The following is a 14,425-nucleotide window of genomic DNA, read 5'->3' as shown; positions in this document are numbered from 1 at the left end:
TCCCTGCTTCTCTTCTTCCAAAGTATGGTCCTCACTGTCCTTACTCTGGCATCAAGAGACCTCTTTACCGTTGATTCTGGAAAGCTTAGAGTGTGTTCCCGTTTTGGCTTATCTGGTTGGTTTTTTTTTTTTTTCTTTGCTTCAGGCTTCCTTTCTCTCTGTGTGCACACTGCTTTCTTGGTTCTGAGCTCTGTCCCTCATCCTGAGGGACACTTATTCGTACTAATTAAAACATGCATTTTTTTTTTTTTACAATATTTTGATGGATTTTTTGAAACACACCTTTCCCTGACATTCCAATGGCTCTCTTTAGAAACTGAATAAATATTTCACTTTCTCTTTGAAACCTCTCAATGGATTTAACACATTAGCAGATTTTATTTGCTCTTGGACGTGTCTTTTGCCTGCCCGATGGCTCAGATGGTAAAGAATCCACCTACAATGCAAGAGACCCGGGTTCAGTCTCTGGGTGGGGAAGATGCCCTGGAGAAGGGAACGGCACCCACTCCAGTATTCTTGCCTGGAGAATCTCATGGACAGAGGAGCCTGGTGGGCTATGGTCCATGGGGTCGCAAAGAGTTGGACACAACTGAGCAACTAATACTCCTCACGTATCTTTTAATGTCTATGATCAGGTCAGTAAGATCCCTCCACTGCTACAAGGCAGATTCTTTTAATGAGTTTTCCTGTTTCATTCATTCAACAAACACGCACTGAGTACTGGGCTCTGAGCAGGTTTTGGGGGTTCTCAGATGAGCAGCAGACAGTTCGGCTCCCCTTCCTGGAACCCCGGGGTGGGGGGGGCAGTCAGATGTGGAGATGAAGAATTCTAGTCTTGAGGACTCTTGAGAGGGGTGTTTGTGTGGTGTCTCAGGAGCCTCATATTTATCTCCCATTCGGTTGCCACAAATCACCATGGGACTTAACAAAGCTGGGGAGTCTTTCAGAACTGGGGTCTCTGTCAGTAGCTTCTTTAAGGAACTGGCCCACTGACTGCAGAGCAAGACATGATTAGCACCAGGTATGGTGACAGCTACATCACTATTGGCCTCCAGACTGGAACACCGTCTGCCAAAGTCCCACCTTGTGAGCAAAGCACACCGGACTGCCCCGTGGGGTGGCACCCCCGCTCAGGGGTCCTCCTTGGAGGACTACGTTGGCATTACATCTGCGTGGAGTGTCTGCCCCGGAACCTTCCAGAAGCACACCTCTGCTGGTAGACATGTATGTGCATATTCACGGTGCTGGAAAGATATAAAAAGGATTTTTTTTTTTAAAGAAAACAGAGAGCAAATTTCCTGGACTTTCTGTGTTCTTCAATCTAACATCAAATTTATTTCAAGAGATTGAAACAGTATTATACACATGTTAAAAAAAGTCAATTTCCTGTTAAATGAAATCAACTCACTATCCCTGGAGGTCATGATTATTTACAGTTACATGCGTATCTTTTTAGATATTTCCGTATGCATATAAGCACACATAAAACCAATCGAGCAATCGATTTCTCTAGCTAGCTAGCTATCATTTTACCAAAAAGTATTAGCAAGCCCCCAAATGCTCCCTCCCCAGCAGGTATTTCCTATTTCATTCTGTCTCTCAGTGAAGTAGCCCTGTAGGTCCCTCCACTCGTGGCAGGAGCTGAAGAGATTAAGAACTGAGTTCCCCAGCCAAAGGGGATATACGTCCGTACAGAGAGATTTAAATATAAAACAGTCCATGTGAACAAAGAAGCAGACTCAGATTTACAGAGAGCCAACTAAGGGTTACTTGTGGGGAGAAGGGAGTGGGGAGGGGCACGACAGGGGTAAGGAATTAAGAGATACAACTTATTAAGCATTAAAAAGCTTCAAGGTATATTGTACAACATGGGCGATATAGCCAATATTCTGTAATAAGTATAGATGGAGAAAGACGTGTACAAACTGTGAATCGCTATATTATACACCTGTAACATATAATACTGTACGCCAGCTATGTTGCTGTTGTTCAGTTGCCCAGTAGTGTCTGACTCTGCGACCCCAGGGACTGCAGCATGCCAGGCCTCCCTGTCCCTCACCATTTCTCAAAGTTTGCCCAAGCTCATGTCCATTGCATCCGTGATGAGTTGGCTGTTTGCATCAGGTGACCAAAATACTGGAGCTTCAGCTTCAGCATCAGTCTCCTTCCAGTGAGTAGTCAGGGTTGATTTCTTTTAAGATTGACTGGTTTGAGTTCCTTGCTGTCCAAGGGAGTTTCAGGAAGTCTTTTCCAGCACCACAGTTTGAAAGCATCAGTTCTTCAGTGCTCAGCCTTCTTTACAGTCCAGCTCTCACAACTGTATGTGACCAGGAAGACCATAGCCTTGACTATATGGACCTATGTTGGTAGAGTCAGCTATACCCCACTTTAAAAATAAATGAAAATAAATAAAATAGTCCATGTGAGGAATGCAAGCTGCCTTTAAAAAATTACATCCTCTTTTTCTCCTGGACTTAATTCCCATTTTCAAAAACATGTATTCTGTCTTCTCTCATCTGTAAGTTAGTAAATCCACATTTAGCCCAACTTAGGTGGAAGGTAAATAATCTGCGTCAGGTCATCCAGCTGGCTGAGTGGGGTTTGGGCAGGTCTGGGTGACTCCCAGCAGTCACCTGCCACCTCTGATGAGCTCACTGGCTCCTGCCCAGGGACAGAGATGGTGGGTTTTCTGTCCGCCTCTACTGACCCTTGTCCATCTATTAATACGTGCTCATCTCACTCAGGACAGAAGGAAGGATTCCCTTTGAGATGCCCCAGTCTCATCTCCAGCTGAGCTGGAGGCCTTCAGATGATCTAACAGTTTCTGGTGTCACATTTCCATAATGTAAGCCCCTTCTTTCACCTCTTTTTGCCTCTCCTTCTTGGCCGCTGAGACTCTCAGTAAGCTCCTGGAGTAGCTCCGTTCATGTCTTCGCTACATCTTCCCTTTCTCCCTAGATGGGATTGTCAACCAGCATATAGTTGGAGTTTCATTTATGAAAGTCTTCCTCACTTTCCTCTCCAGGTCTTATCCGTGACTCCAGCACACACCTGCTAGTTGGGCTACAGCTGCCAATTCTGCCTGCAAAGGTCAGCACGGAGTGATAGCATTTGCGAATTGCTTACTTGTCAGGGTTGAGATTGAGAGTTTTTATTTATTTTCTTTTTTTGGCGGCACGGTGCGGCATGCGGGATCTTAGCTTCCTTACTAGGGATTGAACCTGCGCGGTGGAAGTGCGCAGTCTTAACCACTGGACTGCCAGGGAAGTCCGAGATTGAGAATTTTTAGACACTGAAGTGGAGATGGAGAAAGAGCGAGACCTTGGGGTTTGGGGCAGTTCTACGTCTAGCTGTGTGGCCCCTGTCCCATCCTATCTCTGGACCCACAGCTTCTCAATCTACAGAATCATGACCTGGGTGCCCCACTCCCCTGGGGGGTGGTGTCTCCCAGCGTCACAGTCTGGTATCTCTAGGGATTCAGTGACCAGGTATTAGCTCTGTAACTAAATGGCCTTGCCCATACCTGACTCCGAGGAGCCACTCTGGGGCCCCATCTGGACGATTTCTGGGTTCCCCCAAGCGAAATGTTGATGAGCAAGTACAAAATGTTATTTGAAAAGTGACATTTGTATGTTTTAGTGCCAGCATGAAATTCTTCAGCAATCATTCCCAGCAATATGACCGTATACCTGAAACCACACCTTGAAAACACTTAGTAGCCTCTTGTTTTAAAACAACTTTGGGGTGCCTATACTAAGATGCCCCAGGTTCCTCTAAGGGAGAACAGACCACCCAGCATGTTCCTCTTCTCATTCCAGTAAGTTCTTGGGAGAAGAACCAGCTTGGACCCATTTATCCACCAAATGGCAACTGTTTGAACTGACAGTGCGTCTGCATCTCTCCCAACGAGCAGAAGGCCACGGTATTTGGATTAATGAACAAGCTGGTGCCAAGCACAAATACCATAGGCATTTAGCAATAGGAACAGATAACCAAGTTATTCATCAAGTTCAAAACTGTTTAGAATGGGTAATACAAAGCTGAAATAAAGAAGATCCCCAGCTGATGGGTGGGGGGGAAGGGTGCCAATCTAGGAAAAAGCCAGTGTACTGCTTTACGTGACATTTTCTCCACCACCATGGTTTTCTTTGTTTAATTGGTTGGAGGCTGAGTGACTGTCTTCACTTTTACCTTAGAGAGTCAGGATAGCACGCTGGTCAAGAACATAAAGTCTAAACAGATCCTGTAAACCTCAGTTATCCCGACTGGAAAATGGGGATATACTTTGGCCGCCTCTAGGATGATTGTGAAGATCGCACCAGTTAACACAGTGGTAGACCGCTGAGAACAGATGCTAGGAACAGGGCAAGTGTTGATGAGTAATTGCCAATGTTGGTCTTATATTACCAATAAGAACCATCGTTTCGATTGTGACAAAGTGTCTACTATAGGTTAGGAGCCTTTGGAGGTGTGGGAATTGAGGGGAAATCCGCAGAATTCCCCCAAAGACTTTTATTTTGTTTTCTTAAATTAAAAAATTACTTTTTATATAATTTGTAAAGGTCATGCTCCATTTACAATTATTACAAAATATCGGCTCTATTTCTCGTGTTGCGCAAGTACATCCTTACAGCCTATCTCACACCCAGTGCTTGTACCCTCCACGCCCCGACCCCCAATGACAACCACGGTGTGTGCTCTCTACCCGCGAGGCTGCTGCTTATTCTGTTACGTTCACTGGTCTGCTGTATCTTTAAACTTCCACATGTAAGCGGCGTGATGCAGCATTGGTCTTTCTCTGTCCAATGTACTTCACTTAGCATAATGCCCTCCAAGTCTATCTATGTTGCTGCAAATGCTTTGACATCTTGGCAATTGAAAGTAATGCTGCTATGAATAGTGGGGTACATGATATCTTTCTGAATTAGTGCCCAATGACTTTTAGAGAGCATTGACCTCTGGGTGGGTTCTAAGTGCATTAGAACTCAGTTATACTCAAGTTTTATTGAGCAGCCACTATAAGACAAAGTCTCCCACGTAACTGTAGGGTTGTTTCAACAATGTGATGGACACAGCTGTTTCAAAATGAGGAGACTGAGGCTCAGGGAGATTAAGTGACTTGTCCAAGGTCACTGAGAACATAAATGGCAGGGAGAGGTTCAAACCCAGGTCTTGCGGTGCCAAGTCCGATGTATTTCCCACCAAATCATACTTATTTCTCATTTTCACCAGGGTTTACTTTTTCCTGTTAGTCAAATAATACGCTCCATATATATAATGATGGCTCATGATTAGAGATGCGCACATGTTTAGGGATATACTGTTTTCCATAAACAAAGAAAGATATTAAAATGTTTTAAGAAAAGAAAAATTTTCTAGAACCATCTCCCCTACTCTATCCCCACAAAAACTTAGGAAGTTGAAACAGAGATTTTTTTTCTTTCTTTCAGGTATTTTTAGGTCAAGTTTTCATAGAGCATTTGCTGCTGCTGCTGCTGCTGAGTCGCTTCAGTCATGTCCGACTCTGTGCGACCCCATAGACGGCAGCCCACCAGGCTCCCCCGTCCCTGGGATGCTCCAGGCAAGAACACTGGAGTGGGTTGCCATTTCCTTCTCCAATGCATCAAAGTGAAAAGTGAAAGGGAAGTCGCTCAGTGGTGTCAGACTCTTTGTGACACCATGGACTGCAGCCTACCAGGCTCTTCCGTCCCTGGGATTCTCCAGGCAAGAGTTCTGGAGTGGGTTGCCATTTATTCCTCCAGGGGGTCTTTCCTGATCCAAGGACTGAACCCTCGTCTCCTGTCTGCATTGGCAGGAGGGTTCTTTACCACTTGAGCCACCCGCGAAGCCGACAGGCTCTGACCGACAGGTAAATATTAGACAACAAGATGTTTAGGGACTGTTATCTACAGTATCAATTCACTGCAGTCCCTTCAGACCTCAAGCCATTCAGAGCCTGTCTTAAATTCAAAATCAGATGGGCTTCCACCTAGAGCTTGGTCACTGACCCAGAAAGGGAAGGCCTGGCGCCATCTTGGTTTGATTCGGGTGTCGTCTTGGCTTGGGTTTGTTTGCCCTCACTGACTCTTGGCCCAGGTGCGTACATGTAGGGAGCAATACGTTCCCTAGCAACGCACCCCTGAAGTCAGCAGGCTCTGCCAATAGCATCTATTTGCTCACGAAGAAACCAGATGCTTGGAGTGTAGGAATCTCTTTTCTCAAAATGCTCTCAGCAGAGAAAAGTCAAAGCAATGTAAAACCTCACCACATGGAAGAGGTTTGCATCAAGCTTTTCCTTACCACATGACCTGAGATACCCAAGGATACAAAACCAAGGATAGTAAGGGGAGCGCTTTGAAACTGGCATTCAGAAATTTGACTTTCCAACTATTTTAGCTGTACTGACTGATGCAAAACAACATAAGCTCCCATGAACTCCTTGTTCTGTAGTAGAAATGACCTACCAAACCTAGCAGTGAGGAATTATTAGCAGGTCTGGACCTGTGAGGGAAGCGACCGTGGACCTTCTCACGTCTACAGGTGAGCTAGTCCTCAAGCGCTACAGTTTCAATTTTTAAATTTTGGCCACACCACAAAGGTTGCAGGATCTCAGTTCCTTGACCAGGGATTGAACCTGGACCACAGCAGTGAAAATACCAAATCCCAACCACGAGACCACCCGGGAACTCCTATAAGCTCTGTATTTCTTTGTGCTTGCATAAATGGAAGCCCATGTGAGAAAACACAGTTGTACTAAAAATCTATTTATTATTTATATTTTACCTCTTTTCTATAAAGAATATTAAATTAAATGTGGCTCAGATGGTAAGAATCCACCTGCAATAAGGGAGCCCTGGGTTTGATCCCTGGACTGGGAAGATCCCCTGGAGGAGGGCACGGCAACCCACCCCAGTATTCTTGCCGGGAGAATCCCATGGACGGAGGAGCCTGGCGTGCTACAGTCCACGGGGTCGCAAAGGGTCGGACACAACTGAGTGACTAAGCACAACTCAGCACACAAATGAGAGTTATATACCCAAACTTCCAAACAAACACGAATTCTCACTCTCTTCAAGGTACCCGCTGTTTTGAGGAAACCTGGTAGCTGTTACGACTCTGTGGATGAAACTCGCACTCCCACGTGCTTTTGTGTGAGGATCTGTCAAACCCCCACTCTGGTGTGGGGTGTATCCACTGTCAGTGGCTCGCCGGCTGCCAGATGGGAAGCCACGGTTCACCACGGGACAAACTGAAATAAGGATGTGACCACTCACCAGTCCTGCAGGACGGACCTGCTATACCTCACGGGGCCACACGGGGAGGTCACGGCCAAGGGTGAACAGAGAGACAGGACTCGGGGCACACACCTTTAGGGGCCGTGGGTAGAGGGTGCCGGGGTTCCTGACCTAAGGCCAGACTGGTCAATTCAAACCAACAAAGTGGGCTTCTAGTGAGCCAGAAGGGGGTCTCAGCTAAGGAGGGGCACAAGCAGTGGGGTCTGGGGAGAAGGAGAGACTGTGGATCATGGCGTGCACTTGCATGAGGGGGCTGGTGTCAATTTAAGCTCCCCACAGCCCTCCTAGCAGAACAAAACAGATGCAGAGGCAGCGATACCACGGGGTAGCTTAGCTAAACCCTCAGCAGCCCAGCGGATTTGTTCCTGTGCGTGTGGGCATGCTCAGTTGCTCAGTCGTGTCCCACTCTTTGCAACTCCAGGGACTGCAGCCCGCCAGGCTCCTCTGTCCACAGGATTCTCCAGGCAAGAATACTGGAGCAGGTTACCATGCCCTCCTCCAAGGGGATCGTCCCGGCCCAGGGATCGATCTTGAGTTTCTTTCGGCTCCTGCATTGGCAGGCGGGTTCTTTACCCCTAGCGTCACCTGGGAAGCCCACAAGATGCCCTGGTGAGATAGAAGTGAACTCGTATAGGCTCATCCTGCTACGGGTCCTGTGAAGGACACGGAGTCTAAAAGACCTAGCTGTATTTTACCAGATTGTTGACGGAATCTTTTGTTTTTAACTTTCTGCCAGATTTTCAGACTCTGACAAACCCAGGATCCTGATTCCTAAAAGCTCTTCATCTCGGAGTGTTGCTTTAAACAAAACAATCGAAAAAAGAAAAGTAAACTCAACTGGCAATTTTGTCATAGTTTTCTGCATAAACAGTATCTGCAGCACTTTCATTCTTTACTGTAGTAAATCTGGATATAATAATTTTATAAGGTATGTAGCACACGGAGAAGGCAATGGCAACCCACTCCAGTACTCTTGCCTGGAGAATCCCAGGGACGGAAGAGCCTGGTGGGCTGCAGTCCATGGGGTTGCGAAGAGTCGGACAGGACTGAGCAACTTCATTTTCACTTTTCACTTTCATGCATTGGAGAAGGAAATGGCAACCCACTCCAGTGTTCTTGCCTGGAGAATCCCAGGGACAGGGCAGCCTGGTGGGCTGCAGTCCATGGGGTTGCGAAGAGTCGGACAGGACTGAGCAACTTCATTTTCACTTTTCACTTTGATGCATTGGAGAAGGAAATGGCAACCCACTCCAGTGTTCTTGCCTGGAGAATCCCAGGGACAGGGTAGCCTGGTGGGCTGCAGTCCATGGGGTTGCACAGAGTCGGACATGACTGAAGCGACTTAGCAGCAGCAGCACGCATTTATGTTTGTCAAGTAGCAGTGATTTTTAATCTTTTGGTGGTGGTGGTTTAGTTGCTAAGTCGTGTCTGACTCCTGCAACTCCATGGACTGGAGCCCACCAGAGCCTGGTGTCCTCTGTCCATGGGACTATCCAGGCAAGAATACTGGAGTGGGTTGTCATTTCCTTCTCCACAATGGTTGCAGAATTGATGGAAACTGTTAGCCATTCGATCATGTCCAGCTCTCTGCGACCCTGTGGACTATAGCCCTCTGTCCATGGAATTCTCTAGGCAAGAATACTGGAGTGGGCAGTCCTTCCCTTCTCCAGGGGATCTTGCCGACCCAGGGATCAAACCCGAGTCTCTCACATTGTGGGCAGATTCTTTACCCTCTAAGCTGCAGAGACAAATTCTTAAATCTTTCAAAGGGGGCTATAAAAGATATTTGCATTTGGCATTTTTTTTCCCCCAATTTCTGCCCAAATCACAAATTTCTTTTTCCTCCGGTCCTTAGAATTATAGAGTTTCACACCTCAGTGGGCATTCTTGCCTCTTGATCCTTAGGCTCTAATGTGATATAGCATTTTCTCCTTATGGGTCAGATCTGGCTAAGAAACTGTCATCCTTTTAAAAGATGTTCATTTTTTCACCAAGGAAGCTGACTTCTGACTGACTTTGTCTGCACACTGGGCAAGGCAGTCCTTAATTTTTTCCACCGTCCTGTTCATCGCTCTTCAGAGCAACGTTGTTAAGGGAAGGGAGGCTGAAACCGTCACTCAGTCAAAATGAGGAAAGGAGAGGCCTGTCATCTGAAAGGCTGGATCTCCCCTCTTTAAGTTAAGTCTCTGTTAGGTTTGTTGAATGAATAAACAATGAATGTTCTTTGAAAAGCAAAGCCATTCTCCTTGAGAGCCACAGGGACACTGCAGACACTTAAAAGTTGGGTGAACTTACACTCGGTGGTGTTATAAGTCAAGTTCTAGAACAGTGATCTTTAAGGAGGGGTGCCCTTTCGTTTCATGGAAGAGATGCCAATAAGCCTGCAACTCTAGGATCAGTTTCATTTGGGTGTATCCTGCCTCTCTTCCTGGGTGGCAGACTTTGGGAGAGAGTATCCCCCTAAGACATGACTTAATTTGGGGACCATACTTGGGCTTCCCTGGTGGCTCAGAGGTTAAAGCGTCTGCCTGGAATGTAGGCGACTCGGGTTCGATCCCTGGGTCAGGAAGATCCCCTGGAGAAGGAAATGGCAACCCACTCCAGTACTCTTGCCTGGAGAATCCCATGGAGGGAGGAGCCTGTAGGCTGCAGTCCACGGGGTCACAAAGAGTCGGACACGACTAAGCAACAGACTACTCCTACTACTTGGCAAAAGCAAGCGCTTGAGTTTAATTCGCTCGGAAGCAAGGCTGAAGGAAAAAAGCCCTTTAAACTTGCAGAACCTTGGCTACACCTCTTCACCTCTCTAAGGCATCAGTTTTGGGAGGCGGAAACGCCAGCACCTCTTCCTGACCGCTTCCCTGGAAGCAGCGAGCATCACTGTGAGACTTGAAAGCCGGCCGCCCTGTCCCTGTGTTAGGAATGCTCTGTGCCTAATCATTTTGTTTCGCATCTCCTCACCTAAGGACTCCTCTATCTGGCCCCCACGGGCTGGTTTAAAAGCCAAGTCAAGGGGCGTGTGAGCTAGGGGCTTCTCATCCTCCACTGTTTATTATTACACACACTGGGGAAGGATGGAATCAGGCCTCAGAGAGGCTTGGAAGGAGAGAAAGCAGACAGAGGTTTCCTAGCGAAGGTCACAGAAGCCCTCTTTGAATAAGATGCCGGATTACGGCAAGACCCTTTTTGTCCTAAATCTAGGTATTAACTAAACACCTGCAAAGGGGGACACAGTTTGCAATAGCGTGGGGAGTGAGCGGAGAAGCCGCCTCTCATTTGGAATGTCTGTTCAGAGCGTAAGTGCCTGTCTACCACCTGAGAGGTAAAGGATGGGAGCAGGGTTATTGAAAAAAGGATGCTGGGGACCTCCCTCACCATCACCACAGCTCAGAGGCTCTCAAGGGGGCAAGGACCCTCCCCACAAGAAGAGCACCACACTGCTCTATAAGGAACCGGCTGACCCTTCAGAACAGGGAGAGTCCAGCTCATTGCTAATATCATCTGGCCTGGAAGGTGGCAGCAAAAACCAGGCTCCGAGAGACCGTGGAGCCCGCCTGGCTGTGTGGGTGCCCCACCCACAGCCTTTGTCCGCTCTGTTTGCCATCCAACAAAGTCTGCCCCAGTTGCTAACTGGGGATCACGTCTCTTATAAAGGAGGCCTGCTTGTTGCCTGCCCTGGGAGTGGAACAGCAGGAAGTCTCTGCACAAAAAAAAAAAAAAAAAGCCATTTTTGTATATTATACCTCTCCTGGATGGATTTGTGCCAGACTCTTTTCCAGTTCTCCTTCAGCTGCCCTCCAGAGCACAGCCCATCTCTTTTCTAGGGGGTCAGGGCTCAAGACTCCCCTGACAAATCCCTCGTGTCTGTGATGCACAGGAAAAGGTCACCTTCCATGCACAGGTTGTGCCAATTTCTGGACGCGTGTCCAGAGAACAGGCGCAAGCTCACCGCTGGTAACATTCTAGGTCATGTTTGTGCTGTGTGTGCTCAGTGGCCAAGTCACGTCCCCGCTTTGCGACCCCACGTACTCTAGCCCGCCAGGCTCCTCCGTCCATGCAGTTGTCCAGGCAAGAATACTGGAGTGGTTGCCATTTCCTCCTCCAGGGGATCTTCCCCACCCAGGGATGGAACTCACATCTCCTGCGTCTCCAGCATTGGCAGATGGATTCTTTACTATTGAGACACCCGGGAAGCCCTATGCTTGTGAGAGAGGACCCTAAAGCCAGAGGAGAAGGTGACGGATCTTCTCCAGGTGAAAGCCTGCCACTCAGTGTGACCTGCGATTCTGACCCATAAGCTGGGCGCGCGGAGCTCTGTCGTCGCTGCGCTTCAGCTCAGCCGGAAGGTAAATAAATACAGCGGGGAAAACTCGTCCCTGAGGTACCTCCTGCCTCCCAGAGAGACGCCCACTTTGAGTCTCCCACTTTGAGAACATCCAACTTCGAGGCCTAAAAGAAACGCGCGGCTCATCATTTCCGCTAGATGGCGCGATGTCCCCTAATCCATCCGCAAGACACCCGATTTATAAAAATAAATACAATCCGACGCCTTCCGAAACCACATCACATAATAGCAGCTCGCAGGCTCCCATCAGGGGAAAAAAAAAAAAAGAAAAAAAAATCTAAATCTGGGGGAATTGACTCTACGTCCGAGCAAATCCAACGCAATCGCATTAACAGGCTGCAGTCAAGAATTGCACAGGCCCCCTCATCGGCCCTCCCCCTGGGTACACCTGTTTCCCTGCCCCGGTGCTTCCCCTGGGATGGGCCACGGCTCGAACCACGCGCGGAGCCTTCTCTGCTCGGAGCTCGCCGGGTCCACCTGTCCGCTTAGGACCACCAGGGCCCCCCGGGATCCTACCCCTTAAGCACTCAGCCCAAGCCCCTCATCTTCCTGCGCACCTGCCCTTCCAGGCAAGGGACAGCTCGGACCCGAGCCCACACGGAGCGCAGCGTCTACGGCCCCGGGGCCGGCGCTCCAGCCGAGGCTCTAACTAGGTAGCCTGGCGCAGGGCAGGGGGACGCGGCTCGGGCGAGTCCGGCCAGTGAAAGCTCACGGCGGGACGGCCGGGTGGCCCGCTCGGTCCCAGGCCCCGCGGGCCGATCGGAAGGGCCGCCCGAGGAGGAGGTGGCCGCGCGGGAGAAACGGAGCTCCCAGCACGCGCAAGTGGTACAGACGGTCGCCGGGTGTGCCCAACCGCGCGCGCTGCGGGCAGCCGGGGGAGAGCATTTTAGGGGGAAAAAAAAGAGCAAATACCAAACCACAAAAACTTTACTGCTGCCAAGAGCTCAAGCGATCGAGGCGCAGCAAAGCTCCAAATCTGGGCAAGATGAAAGCAAGATGAGACGCTGGGTGGTTTGGCGGGGGGGGGGGGGTACCAAAGCGGTGCGGTGGCCCGGGCAAGTGGCGGCGGCGGCGCCTCGGGGCTGTCAGAGCCGGGTCGGTCAGGCTCCCGGCGCGCGCTTACCTTGGCGGCTGCATGAGCCCCTGCAGCCCGCGGGGGGTGGCGCTGGCCGGGCGGCGGGAGAAGAGGGGGTGCCTGGGCGCCGCTCTCGGCCTCGGGGCAAGGTGGGAGGGGCTCGGCAGGCGCTGGTCCCCGCCACCCCTGCCGGCTCAGCAGCGGCCCGGGGCGCGCCGCTTGCTCCCGGGCTGCATGCCTGCGAGCGCCTGGAGGAGCCGGCCCGAGAGCGAACGGCGAGTGCTTCCCCAGCCCAGAGGCTCGGAGGCGCAGCCGGCGCTCGGGAGACGACTGCCGAGTCGGGCTGCTCGGGCCAGCCCCCTCCCTCGCCCGGCCCCCGCCCGCCGCCGCCGCCGAGCGCTCGGCGTCGCGAGGTTCGTTTGCGCGCGGAGGGGAGGGGGCGGGCCGGGCGCCCGGGGCGCGGGCGGGGGGCGAGGCGGGCGGGGCCCGCGGGGAGGGGGGCGGGAGAGGAGGCGGCGGTGCGGACTCGGATTGCCCTGCCCTCCGCGGCCGCACCTTCCCGCATCAGCACCGGTTGAGGGGTGGGCTGGGAGTGCGCATGCTGCAAATCGAGACTTCCCTAAACCGCGCCCGGGTCAGAGGGGCGCGGGGGACAAGTGCGGCGACCCTCGAGGCGCCTCCAACTTTCCTAATGTCCCGCTGGGATGCCCTGGAGAGCACGTTTCCATCATCCTTTCCAAGGTGGTCCAAGGGTCAGGGACCGGGGCGGGGTCGGGAGCAGTTGCTCTGAGGTTTCTGGAATAGACCTTCGCTTCCAGGAGAAACGCCGCTGCTTTCTCCAGAGACACACGTTAGTTGCAGACTGAGATGTTTGTTTTAAGACTCTTCTGTTGGAAAACTAACACAAGTATGTTAAATGTGTAGTGCACGAATACGTTGCTGCGTACAAAGCTGAGCCATATCTAGAGAATAAAGACGACCGCGCCACGTCCCCTCCACCTTGCAGCCGCTCCCCAGCGGTCACCTCGGGTCGGGTGTGCTCCGCTGCGGGTCTTTCTACTCCTTGCTCTGCCCTTTTACCCGCACACGCGCGGATTGCAAGTGGATTCTCACGGGCTTTTCAAAAGAAATGTTTTACCGCGCGGCGCACGCACACACTGGCGAGAACACGGCCACTTGAGCTGCGATAAATTCCCCAGAGGCGTGCAGAATCCGGAGAAAGATCTGGATCCCTGCAGCGACACACAAGGAGCCACCCCATCGCCCCGCAAAATCTGAAACTGCAGCTGGGCCCTGAAGTCAGCCTGAGCACACAGCTCACGCCCCTGTTAGCGTTGCGCGGCTGGAGAAATTGGCCAGCGCATTTCAGACGGCGTGATGCCCTTGGCGTTTTTGTTGTTGTTGTTTTTTTAACAGAAAACAAGCTGTCTTTGGATTTGGATGTGATGAGACCTCTGGATTTGCAAAATAAAAAGGTATTATCTACATTAAAACGTGATCGTTGTTTATGCTTGTGGTCCTGAGGGATGTGGTTTGAACTCTACATTCTGTGTTTTACTGGCATTGAGACAGTCTATAGCTGGGATATAAATAAAATCCATGTGATTTAGCAGGAAGAGATTGGGTATTGGGATCGCTGGTTTCTATAATTAGCTCTGACCTTGGGCAAGAGTTTTAGCTTTGTTGGGCCTCAGTTTCCTCACCTATAAA

General features: G+C 50.3%; 1 protein-coding gene across 2 annotated transcripts in view; it reads right to left on the bottom strand.

The window, feature by feature from the left end:
* RGMA (repulsive guidance molecule BMP co-receptor a) overlaps positions 1-13,086 on the bottom strand; it is a 49,220-nt gene extending 36,134 nt beyond the window's left edge. The window contains exon 1 of one of the 2 annotated variants that reach the window (XM_069560251.1): positions 12,764-13,086. In XM_069560251.1, coding sequence (XP_069416352.1) covers positions 12,764-12,777 — 14 coding nt within the window. In that variant the 5' untranslated portion in view covers positions 12,778-13,086. The remainder of the gene's footprint in view (positions 1-12,763) is intronic. The other variant, XM_069560252.1, reaches the window with a different exon arrangement.
* Positions 13,087-14,425: the final 1,339 nt, after the last annotated feature.

This window comes from Ovis canadensis, chromosome 18 (genome assembly GCF_042477335.2).
Source record: "Ovis canadensis isolate MfBH-ARS-UI-01 breed Bighorn chromosome 18, ARS-UI_OviCan_v2, whole genome shotgun sequence".
In the NCBI taxonomy this organism is placed as follows: Eukaryota; Metazoa; Chordata; class Mammalia; order Artiodactyla; family Bovidae; genus Ovis; species Ovis canadensis.
Note: the sequence above shows the minus strand (reverse complement) of the source record. Positions and strands in the feature narration are given on the sequence as shown.